Below are 19,469 nucleotides of genomic sequence, written 5' to 3'. Positions count from 1 at the left end.
GCCCACTTTGAAGCAGATTATCATCCAATCCCCATACATACAGTATATTAATTTTCAACGACTCAGTTTCAATACTTTTTGATCAGGCCCCAAACTTAGAATTTCATGTCCGTAAATAATTTTCAAACATCTTAACTGATGTTTTGCCAATATTCTTACTTTATATATACATAACGTTTGACAAAACACACTGTGGATGCCAATTTATCACATTACTTCACAAATTCATTGCTTTTATTGGTAACAAACTGTTCCAGTTACAACTGAAAAGAAATGAAGTAGTATACATTTCATAACCAACTCTTTCTTGGAATACATTCCCTATAAAAATTAACATTTTCATACATAAATTCTGATAAATTTGTTCCACACTGTATAATATTGTAAAGAAACACCTAAGGCACAACTTTAGATGAAATACAGTAATATATGACAAAACAAAATAAGGGAATAACAAATAAGTTGTATCCCCAGTACAAGAAATCATACGACATCACATCTGTTTTCTAATTTATTTCTAGACCATGTATTCTTTGTGTTTTTACTGAAAAGTTCTGTAATCATACCTGTAATCACACACACTTCTTGTACAGTACAGACAGTAAACACAGAGACATTTTAAATACTTCAAAATAAAACTGGAAACCCTCATTATTACCACTCTGACCAGCAAAACAGACATTATTTTCATGTTCAATCACTATCACTGTCACACACCACCAATTATGTTTAAGTCCTACTTCTTACAGTGTTTCTAAAGTGTCCACTAATGTTGATGTCTTTCTCTAAACTACTTGTTTCTAGCAGAAATTACTCACCTTTAGATTATTTAATTGTACCCAAATCACCACACAGCTGACATAAATAACTGTAACTGACATTCAATATTCAATAAAACCACTGAAATCTAAAAAAATATGTATGTGTAAGTTTGCACCAGGATATCAGACAGCCAACATGACAAACAAATGGAATACCAAAAATATTACACTGCCAAGGATTTTATCCACTACCTATAAATGCTACTTAATAATTTTATTGAACATTAAACATAAATAAAAATTGTTTGCATTATCCGTGCAGTGACTTTGATATAATTAATGAACCTTAAGATCATTAATTTCTATTCACAACATGTAATTCACAGAAAAACAATGACATAGTGCACAATTTAGGACTGATGTAAGAAGTGGGACTTAATGATGATGGTGACTGGAAGCAAAAATAATTAGTGGACTCACCAGAATGCTGTACTACAGATGTAAACATTTAATAAGGTGGATTCACATTCAACATGAATTGTTAATACATGTAACATGAAATATGCATACTGCACTTTGAACAATTAGTATTTCAAATCTCAGTAGTGTGATCAACTGCTCATTAAAATATGTTCACTACTTAAATATAATCTTTTAATTAAATAAATATTTGTGGTTAATTTGAACCATAACTGCATATTTAATCAACACAAGTGACAAATTTTTTTATGCAGGAATAAATTGTAATTACAAGCTCTTATGTTCTTTGACATCATGACATAAATACGATTGGGCTATTCACTGGGATTGGATTTTCTTCCCACAACTAAGGAGGGGGGGGGGATTTTTAACAATAATTTTATACACATAAATAACACTACATGCTAAAAGAATTGGATGATCTTTCATGTGACAGTATTAATAGAGGCTGTTAACATGAACAGTGAAAAATATTATTCATTATGAATATACCATGATAAGCCTTATGTTACATCAAATATTCAATGTGAATCAACCAGTAAACTATCTTCCAGCATGTTTTCCAGTCAGAGAGAAACATAATTTATCATATTTTTTATTTATTAGTTTTATTAAGTCACTTTGTGACTAATATCTCACAATTTCAATAAATATTTTTAATCACATATTACATGTACCTACAGAAGAGCAATTAACAGATCCCATCATTTGATGACAGTAGTAAATATGCTCTCTATAAGAAACACTGGCAATTAGTGTAAATAAGCATTCAGACATCAAACTAAATTACCAGTTGCAATTATTAATTAGGGATTTACTTGTAAATGGCAGTATAATATAAAGAAATTCATAGGAGATAAACAGCACCATCACATTACCATTTCACTTGTGTTGCTTGCGCTGACTTATGTTTCTCTGTACACTTAACTTCACGAAGCAGAGTCCTTCTTGAGAAGCTAATAGTCGCTCAGCTAGTCAAGAAATTCCCCACATTTTATGGAACCCAAAGGTTCATTACCTGAAAGACCACCAGCTCAGCTGAGACAAGCGAACTGCAAGTATACCACTCTGCACATTCAACACTCATAACAGAGCCATGAACTGATGTCTTTAAATTGCTAGAATATATTACAAAAATATGGCTACTAAGGTCTGAACAGTTGCACATGATTACAATCTGTTTTCCATACTTCGCACATCTTGACAGAACATTAAACAAATCAAAGAAGAGTATCACTTATCCAACACTATGCATCAATTTATCACACTGCCCTTACTGACCGAACCGGGGAACACTTCTTTATAAGCTGATTGCACCAAGTATGATCCTAAAGCAGTATGACCTTCTGACTTACCAATACATACATTTCTCAAAATAATCTTACCACAGCATTTGACAGATCTTCACCAGGATTTTCCTTCTGCCATTTCATGTCATACATAAACAGGTCCCTGGTTTTCATTGTCATCTAAACTGATCTTACTAGGATAAGCAGGGCCACCGCCATCATCAAAAAATCTTCGAAATGTAAACTCAAAAAATCCATGGAAGGGCTTCCCATTGTCCAATAATTCATCTGATTTATCTGACCCTGATGATCCTGAATTCCTAAGTCTTTCAGGATCAACTGGGTCAAAATTCGATGTATCAGTTGAATACTGAATTCGAGGTATGTGGGGAGCTACCTGACGACGAAACCCCTTGTCAAAGTCTACACTGTTGAAAAATGGATGAGACTTCACTTCTGAAGCATTCTTCCCTATCCTCCTGTCTGCCCCTGTACAAAGTTTAAGAATAAGGTCCATTCCCTCAGGAGATAAATTTGCTGCCTCAGGGATGCGAAGTGTGTTCTCCCAATTGATGACCTACAACAAGAACACATTTAGTACAAATAATATTTATAATTCATCATCTTCATACTTGTCTAGCAACTTATGAAATTGTATCAGGGACCACATTGCAAAGCAAATCTTTCTTAAACTTGTACGACACACAACAATAAGCTGATACAGACTGGTTTACTAATTATTGTTATGTACCACACTCCTTAGGAAGAATGCTGTTGTTGCTGATGTAGTTATTGTGGCTAATGCCTCCAGTTAAGGAGCCGGGATAGCTCAGTCAGTATAGTGACTAGCTACGGGCTGGACGGCCGGGGTTCAATCCCCGACGGGGGCAGAGGATTTTTCCTCTAGCCTCTGCGTCCAGACCGGCTCTGGGGCCCACCCAGCCTCCTCCCCAATGGGTACCGGGGTCCTTTCCCGGGGGTAAAGCCGGCCGGGGCGTGACGCTGACCACTCACCCCCATCTAGTGCCGAGGTCAAGCGCCTACATGGCATATAGTGGGACAGCTTTACTTTATACTTTTACTTTACTTTGCCTCCAGTTATGCTCTTACTGACATTCCTTGTCTGCTCACCTTGGCATTAGTGAAGGAGGGAAGTTGGGAAAAATACATATACTGAAATCAGTTTTGTACAGGCATCTCATCCACAGACCATCAGATCATCTCTTTGGGAAGAATATATACAAGCAGTTTAAATCAGTCATGACAAAGAATCTGAGCATTATCATCTTCATACAGTCATGACATTGTACAACTGAAAACTGTTTCACATAAACCTTTTGCGAAGCAGTAGAAAGCGACAAAAGTATTTTCCTACACTCAACACATAAGTTACTAGGATTACGAGTATCAAAAAGCACTGGTTCAAACAGTAAGGGAAAGGAATAAAACACAGTTATAAAGATCTTCCGTTATCAGAGCTGGATATTTAGACATAAAATTCAGAATGTTCAACTACTATCATGTTGAAAAAGTAAATTTCACTGGAAAATGCTGACTTACTTTGAACTGAGTTTCTGCAGGTGTATTGGCTAGGAAAGGAGGTGAACCTACAAGCATCTCATATAAAATGACTCCAACACTCCACCAATCACACAACTGTGTGTAACCAGTACGCAGCAACACCTCTGGTGCTATGTAGTTAGGTGTACCAACAAGAGAATGTGCAAGACAACGCTGATGTTCCCTTCTCCGTCTTCGTTCTAGGGGCTTCAGCTGATGGCAACGACACTCATTACTCCAATCCTCAGATGGATCCATTGAATCCTGACGACCATGTTCACCTGACAAAACAAAGATCTTTTACAAATGTACAAAGTCTTAAAGGCAACACAGAAACAGACTTCATAGTTCAAAATCTCTGGCAGAAAAAGAAATTCTAATGCCTTGCCTGCTAGTGAACTGAACTGATGAGGAAGCTTCTATAAGGATTACCTCAATCCAATCAGGATAATGTTTATAAGCTAGTTTTCTAATGTATATAATTCACATATATATTAAGAAATGGTAATATGAAGCAAACATTTCATTTTAACACTTTCTGCTTCATATTTTGAGCGCAGAAGTCTCTTGTACATCAACATTCTAAAGCACAGGTATGACAGTGAAACATTTACGACATAAAATTGCAACAGAATTTCTACCAAACCACTGTACCCGATATGAAAAAATGCAGATGTTTCAAATGCTGCAAGTATATACAATCTATATATTCTTTCTCTCTCTTTGGACAATTTTATATTTATATTCAGTTTACATCAAACAATAATTTGACTAGTTTTTTGACAAAGGTGAGTCATTAAACTGCTGCATATTCTTGGACATTTTCCTTAATTTTTTTTAAAACACCACAAGACATTTTGGAAGCTGACTCTACATCCATAATCAGGCTAAACCATACAACCTATCAGTTGGGCCTACTGGAAAGAGATTACCTCAAGCCAGTACTTCATTCCGCAAGACCCAATACTGTATGGTTTTACCTTAAGACGGAAACACAGCCAACTTCCAAAATGCCATGAATTTTTACATTTAAATTATGAGACAAAGAAAAAGGTTTAAGAATATAAATTAATAATAACCTATACAGGATGCCTGATTTGTAAAATACAGATGAGGAAATGACATGTTTTTACAAGAAGAAAATGAACACCTTGTTGCTTCAAATTAAAAATGTACACATACATCAGTGCTGAATAATTTCTACAGTTAATGTTTATCCACACTTTGAAACACAATTCTTCCATTTTAAAAAATGATGCTTTTGGTCAATCTGTTCTGCCCCCCCCCCCCCCAATTACAATTTATGAGCCTCATGATTACCCACTAATCAATGGGCCATCTAGAACAGTCATCAGCAAAGTTACCATATTCTTGAGTTAACAATTACTAACCAGCACATTTAATTACAAAATTAATAAATATAGCAATCAGTTACTTTACTTCATAATATCCAGTTGCTGCAAGCTTATTCTTCAATCTTCTTTCAATCTACAAAGAATTCTTAATCAAGAAAATTAATTGTCTGTCTAGAAGTCCTATCTCTATATGAACCTCCGTTTTATCAGTCTTCCACCTCAGTTATTTACAGTGTATAACTTCTGTTCACAGTTTACTGAATTATGTTTTCTCACCATTTCGTTGGTAGTACTTGGAATTGTGTGTCCAGCGAAATCCTGTGCAGAGGCCAAAATCAGTGAGTTTGATGTGTCCATCACGGTCTATAAGAATGTTATCCGGCTTAATGTCTCGATGGATGAACCCCATTTTATGAACACTTTCTACAGCACAAGTCAACTCAGCTATGTAGAACCTAGGCAATGATGATGATGTCAGATATGAACATATTAAGGCACACCAACACCACACTAAATCAGTAACTATACAGCCATACATACATGACTCAAATACTGTTTACATTGTTTATATAATGTAATAATTTAGTGCTTAAAGGATGATAATAGCAATTTACTTGCAGACCCAATCAAAATTTTGAATAGGTGGAAACATTTCTTTAATCTCTTAAATGTTCATGGGACTGATGATATTAGACAGATTAAAATACATACAGCTGCAGTGTTAGTGCCAGAACCTAGTTTAGATGAAGTTTAACTAGCCATTGGAAAGTTTAAAAGTTATAAATACTCCAGATATCGATTCCGTACATGAGTGGTGTAATGATAACAATATGGAACTTAACATTGATAAAACCAAAATTATATCGTTCACAAGTAAAACCAACAGTATCCATTTAAATTACATTGTTAGTGACTTTTTAATCTTGCGTACTGATTGTATAAATGATCTTGGTGTTTTGTTAGACAGTAAACTGTATTTTCACTGTCATGTAAATTGTGTTCATTCCCAGGCACTAAGGACCTTAGGGCTTATTCGTTTTATTACTTATAATTTTTCCTCTCTAGACAGCCTTGTTGTTTTATATAATGCTTTAATTAGGTCAAAGCTTGAGTATGCCTTGGTCGTTTGGAATAATCTTACACAGACAGATTCTAATAAATTAGAAAATATTCAAAGAAAATTTGCCAGTTTATGCAATTACCGATTTTTCCAGTTTAATATCCCCCGCAAATATGAACTGATCGTATCTACTTTAAATTTTAGAACACTTTATTCCAGACGACGACATCTCGATGCGTTATTTCTTATTAATGTATTTAAGGGCAAAATAAATTGCCATTCCATTATGGACACTGTTGGTTTACGTGTGCCGGCGAGGCAAATAAGAGAATTTTCTACTTTTAGTGTGAGCAGTGCACTACGACATAGTCCTTCAGCCAGGTGCGTCATCGCTGCAAATGACGTCTGTAAATCTTTGGACGTATTTAGCATAAACATTGTCTCCCTTGAGCGAACGTTCTCAACAAGGGAAATGATCTAGCTTGGTTATCTGTCTTTTTATATTTTTTAAAGTTTTACAATTATATTAGTGTTCCCTTGGTGGATTATTTGTTTTTATTTATATTTCTTCATTTTTTGCTCTGTGTTAATATTGTTTCTATTTTGGGTTTGCCTGTACTTGGCAGTTATATTTAATACTGTACATGTATAAGTTTAGTTAATCCGTTTGTGTAATATTATCCATTATTATTTCACTATTATTGTATATATTATCAGTGTTTGCCTGTTATTGGCTTCTTGCTGTTGGCAAACACGTAAATAAATTAATTGAATTGATATTGATCAAATTCCAGCAGAATTAATTAAAGCAGGTGACAAAAAGTTGCATATAAAGATCCAAAAGCTTATTCAGTTAATTTGGAACAAGGAAGAGATGCCACAAGAATGGAAGGAATCCATAATTATTCCTATTCATCAGAAGGGGGAAAAGACAGGGTGGTAATTACCGAGAAATTTCTCTACTATCAAGCTCGTACAAAATTCTATCAAACATTCTTCTGGTGAGATTAAGTCCATACATGAATGAAATTATAGGGGATCATCAGTGTGGGTTCAGAAAGATCAATAATTATCAGATCTTCTGCATCCATCAGATACTAGAGAAAAAATGGGAGTACAGTGGGACCTTACATCAATTGCTTATAGATTTCAAAACTCCAGAATTATCAAATAAAGAGAACAGGCCCAGGACACCAGAAAAGGAGATGAAGCCAGAAAAAAGACACTGCCATATGATGGATATGTTAGGATCAGAATGAAACTTCATGGTTATTACCTATAGAACAGTGATCTGTTACCTTCAAACATTTTATAAATTACCCATAGATCTGCAGGCATATTTAAAATGCTCTGTTCCTTACTTTAGTCATATCTTGTATGAACATCAACTGTAGTAACACAAAAATAAAATTCACTGTATTTAGGTGCAATACAGGCAAACAAAAACTCAAACATGCTGAATACTATCCTCAATCTATGATTGTATTCACTACAGGTCATTTTACATGAATATCCAGTATTTTTTAAATTGTTTGTGTTGGCCACAAACTGACTTATACGTATAATGACTTACACAACACACATTTTGTATGATTCAAATTGCTGAAGCACACATTACCTTCTGTGAGATACCTTTTTCTAACAGTCACAATGCCAAGTGTGGTACTGGAGTATGCAATGTGCTATATACGATCAGTAACATTTCCTCACTGTATCACTACAGATAATTAAAAAAATGTATGTCCACTTACCTTCAATAATGTATGAAGATGATTCATTTACTCAGAATGACAACACTATATTCCAACATTCTATTATTAAAGAAATAAATCATTTAATAAGAACTATTTTCACCAGCACTGTCAGAAACACATACCTCGCAAGTGGTTCTTCAAAGACTCCTAACTTGATTAGAAGTGACATAAGATCTCCTCCGGGGATATAGTCCATAACAAAGTACAAGTTGTCTTTGTCTTGGAAGGAATAGTAGAGTTTGACAACCCACTCATTATCAGCCTCTGCAAGAATGTCTCTTTCTGCTTTCACATGAGCCACTTGATTCCTTTTAAGAACATCTACCTTGCGCAGAGTCTTCATTGCGTAAAGATGATTCGTGTCGATCTTCCGCACGAGCGCAACTTCCCCAAAAGCGCCTACGCCAATGGGCTTGATTTTAGTAAACATCGATTTGTCCATTTTAGCTCGTTTGAGACGAATGTAATTTGATTCTTTCTGTGAAAGCATCTTGCGCATCTGGCACTGCGCTTCCGAACTAAGACCAATTTTTGCCATTTCTGTCTCGAGTTGCATACGTCTAAACACACGCTGCTTGTGCGATTTTATAACGTTTTCTATGTGTTGTTCCATAAAAAATTTGAAAGCTTGTGGTGAATAGTTACGTACTTTGCAGTCTCTTCTTTCTTCTTCTTTCTCTTTGCTCATACGTTTCCTTTCTGGAATTGGGGATTGGTGATTTATTTTATATGATGGTGGGGTAGGCCCTGGGTGACTTGGTCTCCTATCACCACCATTCTGTGTTGGGACTTGATTATTCTTATTTTTATTTGCCACAGATGAAGAAGCCATGGGAGGAAGAGGAGGTGTCTGCTGCGGTACTCCAATAGTGTTTTCAGATGATGATGCATACACACCAGGCACAGGTGATTGGGGAACTGTCCTACTATCAGCTGAGGACGTTGAAACTGGACTCTCAGAACGGGAGGTCACAGTATCTACGGCGACTACAGGCGAGTACTTCCTCTGCAGTGGAGGATGAAGGTGGGAAGTTGCTGCTGCTTGAATAACAGGGGATGGTCTTGGTGCAACTGCACTTTCAACTGTAGCCACCTGAGCACTGCCTAACATTTGAGGAATTCCATCTTCTCCCATTGGTCCATATGGTGGAGGGGGTAAAGGATGATGAAGATGTACAGCTGGTGTGATTATGCCTCTCTGCACAGCCAAGGCTTGCATAGTACTGGCATAGCTAGGAGGGTCTGTTGTCGGAACAGTCACTGGACTTGAAGTAGTTACTGGTGACACTGAAGCTTGCTGGGGCAAAACAGGAGATGGCGCTTGTTTCTGATATGGTGGTGCCTGAGCTTGCTGTTTTTGTTGGATCGAAGATGCGTACGATGGAGGTGGAGGTTGAGGTTGAGGGGATGACTGGGTTGAGGCTGTGACTGAGGGTTGTACAGGTTGAGGTGCAGTTGGTGCAATGGCTGTTTGTAAAACAGGTTTCTGAACTTGGGTACTTTTAACAGACTGCATGATGATTGGAGGCTGAGTTTTCGCTTGGCGTGCACCCCAAGCTTGCAGGGGTGTTGGTCGAGCAACAGAAGTGGGAGTAGGACTTGCAACAGATACAGTTATTGGGCTTGGTGAACCTGCTGAAGTTGGGCCAGAGTATATCCCAGAGGAAGGGCTCTTTCGATAATCTTGCTGTGATTGTGTGGGACTTTGGCGACTCTGAATAGAAGCTGTGTATGAAGGCGGCGGAGGAGGAACTGTGGGTGAGGACGGAACAAGGGGATAAGGAGGTGGAGGTTCTGAGGAAGTGGAACTAGCTACACTATTGCTCTGATACAAGTTAAGAGCCTGCATCTGTTGTGATAATTGCTGCTGAACTTGAGGGCCATTCTGCACTATCATGGGTTGACGTCCAGATGAAGAGTTTCCTATACTGGTACCAGAAGAAGCAACTGGGCTTGTACCACGCTGGGCAGGTTGTGGGCAACTTTGGTTGGTCCCTGAACCTCCTGGGAGAGCTGCTGGGGGCCGTGATGGAACTACAGGTGCAGGAGACATGCGCTTCAACAGTTGTTGCATATTGGTGGTGACTGTTGGATAAGATGCATGAGGTGGTGGAGGGGGAGGGGGAGTAGAGCTACATCGAGGTGGGGGAGGAGGTGGGGGTTCTGCAAAACTGCTTGGGGAGTACTGCCGACTGAGCTGAGGATGTGTAACGAGGTCTGCCAGGCGAGGACTATCAGATCGTGAACTTCCAGCACCACTATCCAATGCCGGACTGCCACGATGCAAACTCAACTCTCGTTCCAAGCTTGGCTTACGTATAAGTTTTGTGCTCAGTGCTGGCAAGCCTGCAAAATACAAATTTTAATCCATCAAGCAGTCAGTTCAAATTTCAGTAGCATACCACATATCATTATAGAACCATCTACATACCCATAGTAACACTCAATAGAGAAATAAAACAGAGTGGGAGAAAAGTATATATTTCTAATTCTTGAAAACTAATGCTGAAAATGCTAATACGTACACACTACCACAAAAAAAATGGCATGATAACTCAACACATTCTTTAGCGCAGTCATCTAATAAAAGTAACCAATTCTGCAGATACTAGCAACAATATATTTCTTCATCATGAAAATCAAAACCTTTCACAAATTTTAGAAAGAAAGAAATAAATAAAGAAAGGAGAAATCTGAACCATACTCTGTTTAACAAGTAGAAGGGTCAGTACAAAACTAATGTGTCCTTCCTTATATCTAGTAACATAGCTTAGAAAGGTGTTCATGACAGGTCTCAATATGGAATACCTGCAACAGGAATGACATCAGAATACAGGTAGCCCTCGATTTACACCCGGGATGCGTTCCTGGACGAACCGGCGTAAACGGAATCGGCGTAAATTGAAACTCTTTAATAATGTAAATCAATGGGAAGTCAATGACATGCGTTCCCAGCACCCAAACATTGACGAGTAATATAATGGCATTACATTTAAAGCTCTGAAATAACGTAAATAAAACAAAGGGAATATAAAAAATATATTTTATACACTTACAATCGGCAATTCGTTGGTGCCCGCGATTGACTGCGGTTCTTTCGTGTGACTGATGTGTACGGTCATCTCTGCTGTTATGCGATAGTTGCATTCATGTAAGGCGCCGACCTATAGAAAATCTCGTAGTAAAAATAATCGCGTTACCTCCGCAGAGATTAAATTAGTCCTTTGAAAGTTAAAAGTGCCAGGAATGAAATTGCATCAGAGCAAACTCGCATATGCAAAAGTTTGCATTTCACAAACAGCTTTTGCTGATTCATCGATCTCATTGGAGCATATTCGCGTTAACGAAACATACGTAATTGCAGAGATTACTGTATTTGTAATTTTTATTCAAAATCGGCGATGTATGAATTACGATTTAGTATAAGAATCAGTACGAGATACATTGTAAAATGTTATAAATAATAATTTTTTTCTTCACTTTTTGACTTGCTGGTTTCAAAATCGGCGTTATTCTGAACCGGCGCAAATCGACGGCTACCTGTACAGGATAGATGCATGTACTCATTAAACTTGATCACTGTATTACAACATGGCAGCTTAGTGAGGCTGTGTGTATTTTGGGGGGGGGAAGGGTGTCCAACTTGTGAAATTCATAACGAACTCAGTGCAGTACATTTGAGACTCAACCACTAATTGCCTGGATCTTGCACCCTTTGGCCAATGAAAGGATGGATTATTTGGGCAATAGTAAAAAGTTGCCATTGGCATGATCAAGGTGAGTTTGACAACACATGTATGCGGTGCCAGGTTCAATGTTAGCAAAAGTAAAATGCAATTGATAGGGACTTCATAGATAAGCAGCCTTATGTTTGTTAAATTTATAAGAAATTTCAAAACAAAAGTAATTTAACTGGGATTATACTTTTGAAGAAAATCATTAGAAAGCATTAAATAGCGGCCTTTGTAATTTCCCACATTCCACAGAAAATTATCAATGGAATGTTTAAACAGTGTGGTTGATAACTTTATCTACAAAAACAAATTCTTCATTTTTAGTTATCACAAAACCAGGGCTCAGTTACTGATTAATGATTACTTCATAATGTGTAAATAATCAGTTTTCTCGTAAACCTCACATCTTGAAATATAATAATTTTCTCCTTAAAGTTACTTTCCCTTGTAACCTACCGGCCTAAAGACAAAATTATAACATCACGTTCTTCAAGCCTGTAACTAACGGTTTGTCTGAATACTTACCTAACTTTGTAAATAAGAGGAAACATGCACTTTAAAAAGTTCTAATATTCAAGTACTAAAGCCAAATTTATATTAAGTATTAACATATGATTAAATGAAATGCATTCATGTGAACAGAAAGTCATAATCTCTTATCAAGTGTAATTATTAATTTTGGAGAATGGTGAATATGCTTACAATATTCAACACAAAAAGAAATCAGAAAGTCAAAATTTTAAATGTCTGAAAAAGTTGCATGTTGAAGCCAACACAAATATCATGAGACACAAACCGTCTGTTGATTGATTATACGAGGTGCGATCGAAAGGTTTCCAGACTGCGCGTATAAAAACCCGTACACTTATCTCAGGTATTAAATTCATCCATCACCCTCGAAGTAGTTCCCCTGGGAGTGAACACAACGATCCCAGCGCCGCTGCCAAGCCTGGAAGCATCCCTGGAAATCTTTCTTTGTCAGCCTGTCAAGCACCATCTGCGATTCTGCCTGAATCTCTTCTATCGTCTCAAATCTCCTTCCCTTTAGCTGAATTTTCATCTTTGGGAAGAGGAAGAAGTCACACGGAGCTTAGAAAGGAAGTTGGGGTCGGTTCTTGCAAGATCTTTGAGCTCCTGACAAACGAGAAGTCGATTCTGCTTCTGCGTCGCATGTGGAGTTCTTCCTTTAGAATCAGCTGACAGGTCCCATAGCCTATCCCAACAATGTCGCACAAGTCGTTGATGGTACGACGTCGATCTTCGTGAATGGCCTGCCGAATCTTCGTAACATTTTCGGGCGTTGTGCTCGAAGATGGTCGTCCAGAACGCTCGTCATCATCGACAGAGGTTCGGCCATTTTTAAAACGTGAATGCCACACAAAAGTTTGTGCACGACCCATTGAAGACTCCCCAAATGCTTGCTTTAGCATTTCATAGGTTTCCGTAGCCGTTTTGGCGAGTCTTTGGCAAAATTTGATGCACACGCCATTCCGAAATCGCAGGAGGGTCGGTGTAATGCACTACCAAAACGCCCGTAACTAAGAAATAAATGCTAATTCGATGATGCCGGCTGGCACACTGATTCACTATGAATGTAGGCCGCACCCCCTAGCGGCAGAAGCTCGTACTACATCCGGTTCGCCCTCTATTGACACAGTCTGTAAACTTTCCGATCGCACCTCGTGTATATATATATATATTATGAAATACAAAAAGATACAAAAGCTGGTAAAAGTACTTTAAAGTCTGCTGAAATATAGTTTAGTACATATTATTTGTAAAACTGCATAAAATAAGACAACTTAAAACCAGCGTCAGATAAAAAAGTAGGCGTAATACCAATTTAATTAAAATCTAAAGTTACTTTTCAAATGTTTTTCGGTATGTTAGATATCTTTGATCTCGTTTCATTACATTATATCGTCACATTTTCAAATTCACTACACACACATCAACAACTTGCTGTGATCACAAACACTCATTTATCCTTTACTTCTGATTTTCTCTTTCCATTTTAGACACTTTTTTACATTCTATTTTATGTTATTTCTCTTTACCTTTTATTCATTCTCTGTTCCGCCGCTCTAGGTGACACCTACTTTGCCTGGTGGTTAAACCAATAATGCATGTAACCATGTTAGAATTTAAATGTCAATGAAGAAAAAGAAGTGGTATGTATTCTTCAACAACTTCAAATTGAAAAGTATATAAATGGAGAAATAACACACAAGGTCTCGTAAATGCACATTTGTAAACTTACCTGAGGACGGCCCTTTAGACATTCCATTGACAGGTTCATTCTGTTTTGGAAGAAAATCAAGAGCAGCTTCAAACCTGCCCCCCGACATCTTCAGGGCGCGCACGGATGCTTCCTGTAACGAAACCATTTAATTTACAAAAAATTTTGTATTCACTGCAAATACGCTTCAGTAATAATAACCACGGAAGCCAGCCAGTTGCAGAGAGAGAACTTGCAATGTCAAAGTAATATAAAACAAACACTATTTCTGACTTTGATCTCAACACCTGCAGTTCTGTAACTGGTACAAATATTAAATGTGTGTCTGCATAATTAAAAATGGCTTCCTAATGAAACAGTGCAGAAATATAAAATAACGGATGCAAAAAAGAAACAAGAGTTTGCTCTTGAATGCCGTTCATTTGCACGCGTAATTTATATATGTTTTGTCAGTGTTCTAAGCATTTTATTTGGACTGTACAAGAAAAGGTATTCTGAATTTACAGAAACATAAATCAATATAAATGGCACATCAACACAAAATAATAATGATGTATTCATGCCGACTACTGCCGTGGGAAAACCTGATCTAGTTCATCCTCACTGATGATCAAGTGTTTCCACATACAAGATGAGTGAGAGAGTATACGTGAGATTTCTTGTCACTGTAGGCAAGGAAATGAGAGATATAGGAATGAAATGCTGTGGGAACCAGATCAGATACAACCTGTTCCAGTATTCTAATTCCTAAAGAGGCAATAACCAAATTCTTTTCCAAATAAGCTATAACTGTTGTTCTTGTAGAATGTCCACAGCCACATAGTATACATTCTTCTACCAATGCACTGATACTGAATGCATGTGACATACATTTTCCAAGATAGCCTACAAGCTAAGTAGTTCCTGTTATTTGAAATACCAAGCTTTTGGCGTATGACTTCTATACACTATAGATACAAGCTGATAATAATGATAATATAAGGACAGAGGTTCTTCGCTTGCAGCTGCCAATGTTCTGCGAGGCTCAAGTACACTTTTTGCAATACTATCTATTAAAATAGTTACTGCCTAAATGATATATTTAATTCCAAGTGAATAACTAGGAAAATACAAGAGTACCACCAATTTATTACAAAAAATACTGAGTAGGATAATATGTGAACTTGTACGCAGTATTAAAGGAACAATGTTTTAATAAATGGTCATTTGTAGCCAGGTGGCAAGTGAGTCAGTGAGAAAGGATGACTGTGCCCCAATGTTTGTAAACGTTGAGACTCCTGGCATAAGAGACAGAGTGACTGATGGCCAGCTTACAAGATAATGCCATCACCATGAATGGTGGGTTGGTAAGAATATTAACATAAGTCACGGACGAATGGATAGCACAAATTCTCTGCATTCGTGAGGTACCGGGCTTAAATCACGGCCTGTAGGCGGGCTATCCTGGGGGTTTACTTTGTTTTATTCAGGCAGATGCCGGGATAGCACCTTAAATTAGACCACAGCCGCTTCCTTCCAAATCATTATTCATTTTATCAAGCGTCGTTAAACAAATCATAAATAATTAAAATGGATATGTACACGAAAGGATACGCAATTGTGATATTCACCTGCAGGATGAGGTAAACCACGAATAACCTCGACCAGGAAAGCCAATACGCAGTCGATTGCTTTCCTGCAGATACAGACCTACTGTTGCAAATTTAAAATAAATACTACATACATTATCGCGAGTCAGACACATACTTTTCCTTGAATTTAGCTGCTACGCTGAAAAATATTCCAAAGTAAAGCTGTGGTGAGGTTCATAATTTAAATGTCATATATCAATTTTTGTAGAATGAGGCTGTTTAAGAAAAACTAACACAATATAAGTACTTGGGTTATGTGGGTTGCATGTAAAGTCGTGGCTTCCAGTCAAAGTGAAATTTGCCAACCTTGAGTTTTGACAACCAACACCTAATTTAATTGAAATCAGTTGCGTCCTTTCGTAGGTGGAATACGCGAACGGATGGAGAGACTTCCCAAATCCCTCAACTTGTTCTCCGCACCAAAACTGATAAGCCGAGTAATCTCGAAATAAACTAAATGTTTCATCCCGAAATTGTTAATTATAAGGTTCCTATCACGACGCAGCACAAAAGCATCACTCATACAGTCAGTGCGACAGATATCTTTAACGCCGACTTATGATGTAGGCATACTTTAGCATCTAATGATGGGCGCTGGGATTATGAACTGCAAACCCAGAAGAAGCGACCGTAGTCCCTCCCCCAGTAACCGCATCCGAGTCCCTACAAATGAAACGTGGAAGGCGAGTGAGATGCCCAGCACACCGAACCACAAACTGGCACGTACAAACCACAAGTGCCACAATAATGTAAAACAATCAGCGAGAAGAAAACATCAATCCAACGGAGCTCAGGCGAGCTGTAATAAACCATGCAGAATGTCTACATCTGAAACAGAACTACAGACCTCATGTGTTAAAGCTGTCTTTGGTTTTCATTATAAACCACATCATGAAGACGTATCGGCATAGAATTTTAAAGTCTTCATTAAGTGATGTAACTATTAATGACGAACACACACCTTCACTGACTAAAGAATGACGGACGAACAACATTTTAAGTGACAGTTTAAGAGTTTTAAGTTGTACGGCAGGAGATACGCATGTATGCATATCAGAATTGACGCAACTGTGTGAAGTACCACTGATTAAGAAAGCGAACCAAATGAAAGTCAGAAGATGGATGTCTTCTGGGTTGTTGGGACGTGTGGTCTTGTAGGTGGTTAACAACATTTCGGAAACTCCACCGAGTCACAACTCAGACCACCACAACAGACATTATTTTAGTAAATTCCGGAGTAGACTAACAACACATACAGTCGCACTCCATGCTACTGTGGCCCCACCCAACCTAATGCCTCTGTTGTTCGTGTTCGGACATTTCAGGATTTCTGATAGTGGTCAAATCACTCATACGAAAAAAATAATAATTTCGGCATTATTATTCTTAGGATCTTGTAGCTGTTGAGTCAGTACGTCAAAATAAAAGAATTGAATTACTATTATCATCTTTGTCGGCCTCTTCTCTCAGCAACGTGGCGCATTCTTTGCTGATGACGCATCAGTCCCTGTCCCAAGAAAGCTGCGAATTGCATCTACAGGGTGGTCCAAAATGTACCAACAAAATTTAAACTGAATTTTCTCTACAAGGAGTGTTTTTAATTTGAAGACACTTTATTGACACGCTGCATTACACAAACTCTTTGTTTATAATTGTTTTCATTCGATTTTATACAGAACCGATCAGCGGATATTCATCATCGAAAAACACATTCGATCATCTGAAGGTCCAGAAGAGCATTCCCAGTAAAGTCTGGAGTCAAAGTTGGACCGGACAGGCACACAATTTCAAACCTCACTAAGAAATTTTGCAAGACAGGATCAATTTTGGACAATTACTCTCAAGGTTGCAGGCCCTCAACAGCAAGAACTCAAACTAACTTTCAGAGAGTTTGAGGGCAAACACACTTAATACGTCGTAATACAAATGGCTTGCGATACTTTTTGAATGGTACTGAATGAGATTTTCATGTCTCATCATTCAGGTGAAACAAAGCATAAAAATTGGGAGGTACATTTTGGACTATCCTGTACTACCAACAACAAAAATACTAACCTTGTGCTGATAAAAATTTCAACCAAAAGAAACAAGAATTACGCGTGGTATGTAAGAGCATCATATGTGTAAACACAATATCAAGGAATTGCCAATTATCGTTTACAAACAACAGTTTAAAACTGCGTCACAAACTGTCACACCGCCGAATTGTACGCTAAGCTTCAAAGACACGAAGAGAATTGTAATGATGTGTAGAAACGCATGTCGTATTCTTGCCGAAACTGTTTCCACTACGACTTATACAAAATTTCGTTAGTATATACGTAATCGATATTATCATACGTGAAGAGTCAAGTGAACCAAGATTTCCTTTTATTTTCACATAGCCATACCGTTCACGTATGCGCCAGTTCACCAACGGTAGTACCACGACAGGTGTTGTCACACCGGAGACACATGACTCACATCCCATATGGTCCTCCAGCCCCTTATAACTACTTAAAAGTAACCCCTACCATAACTTCCCACCCCCGGGGCCCTCAAACTCAAATACCACAGTGGTGGTGGTAACATTCTTCCCTGTATATGTCCACATGATATCCAGACTGGACCGAGTGACCGACAGCGACGGACCGATGCAGACACCCTGCGGCCCGCGTGTGACAAACTAGAGATGGCGCTATTAATGTTAGCTATGTTGCCGTAGCCGCGCGGTCTGAGGCATCATGCTTCGGACCGGCGATACGGAATGCGCGCTGGTTCGAGTCTCGGGGGAGAAGAAATTTTCTCAAGAGCTTTCGACCGGTGTATGTTATCGGTGCCAACCCAGCATCGTGAGGAAATTGGGGAGCTGCAACGAGTAGCGTAATCCGGTCAGGAAAGCTAGCAATGGCTGGGGGTTCGTCGTGCTGACCACACGTCACCCTATATCTGGTTGGATGATCGTTCACCTCTGCTTAGGCTAGTCGGCTTTGGCTCTCAGAGGGCTCTTACGCCACGGATTTAATTTAATTTAATGTTGCAAGAGGCGAAGCAAATGAGAAACCATCCAAGCTGTTGGCCGACAACAAATAGGAACCGCGTCACTTTGCAGTCATCAGTTGTCACGAGATATGATTTCATCATCGTCTGCAGTGGAATGCAGTGTTGTGGTATCTGCGTTTTAAGAACGTAATGTTACCAAGAAGAACACACATTCAATGGGTGCTTAACACTGATACTCCAGTGGTCCCAGAGGCCTTTCGATGTGGTGGCAAAGAGTACTGCCCCAAAACGACAATCCCGATTCTGACTAACCTATGAAGAAGCCTCGAAGTACAGGTAGCGCACGCAAGACATGAAGAAATCCCACTCCTACAGCACCATAAAAACGGGAAAAGTACCCATGACACCGTGTAATTTATCGGCTTTATCATTCTTCGTTCACTAGAAACATTTTTTTTTTCTAATTGCAAGTTAGTTGAATCACATTTAAGTTGGTGTTTCTAAGGGATTCAAACCTTGCAGTCAAATCCACTGTCTTCACATTATCCAAACCCCGGTTCAACAAGACATGAAATATCTGCTGCGAGGCTTAAAAAGATAGCGAAGTCACAGCTGAGTGGTTAG

At 38.3% G+C, this 19,469-nt stretch overlaps 1 protein-coding gene across 3 annotated transcripts in view; it reads right to left on the bottom strand.

Moving 5' to 3' along the window:
- Positions 1 to 216: 216 nt before the first annotated feature.
- Positions 217 to 19,469, bottom strand: part of wts (serine/threonine-protein kinase warts) — a 41,826-nt gene continuing 22,573 nt past the window's right edge. For all 3 annotated transcript variants that reach the window (XM_022084034.2, XM_022084036.2, XM_022084035.2), the window contains exons 4-8: positions 14,254 to 14,365; positions 8,382 to 10,605; positions 5,722 to 5,900; positions 4,091 to 4,371; positions 217 to 3,107 (exon numbers count right to left, since the gene is read on the bottom strand). In XM_022084034.2, coding sequence (XP_021939726.1) covers positions 2,676 to 3,107; positions 4,091 to 4,371; positions 5,722 to 5,900; positions 8,382 to 10,605; positions 14,254 to 14,365 — 3,228 coding nt within the window. In that variant the 3' untranslated portion in view covers positions 217 to 2,675. The remainder of the gene's footprint in view (positions 3,108 to 4,090; positions 4,372 to 5,721; positions 5,901 to 8,381; positions 10,606 to 14,253; positions 14,366 to 19,469) is intronic.

Source organism: Zootermopsis nevadensis, unplaced genomic scaffold (assembly GCF_977971745.1).
Source record: "Zootermopsis nevadensis isolate Lab colony 2312 unplaced genomic scaffold, Znev_1.0 Znev_ptg000030l, whole genome shotgun sequence".
Classification (NCBI taxonomy): Eukaryota; Metazoa; Arthropoda; class Insecta; order Blattodea; family Termopsidae; genus Zootermopsis; species Zootermopsis nevadensis.
The sequence above is the reverse complement of the archived record's forward strand: the minus strand, read 5'-3'. Positions and strand labels throughout refer to the sequence as shown.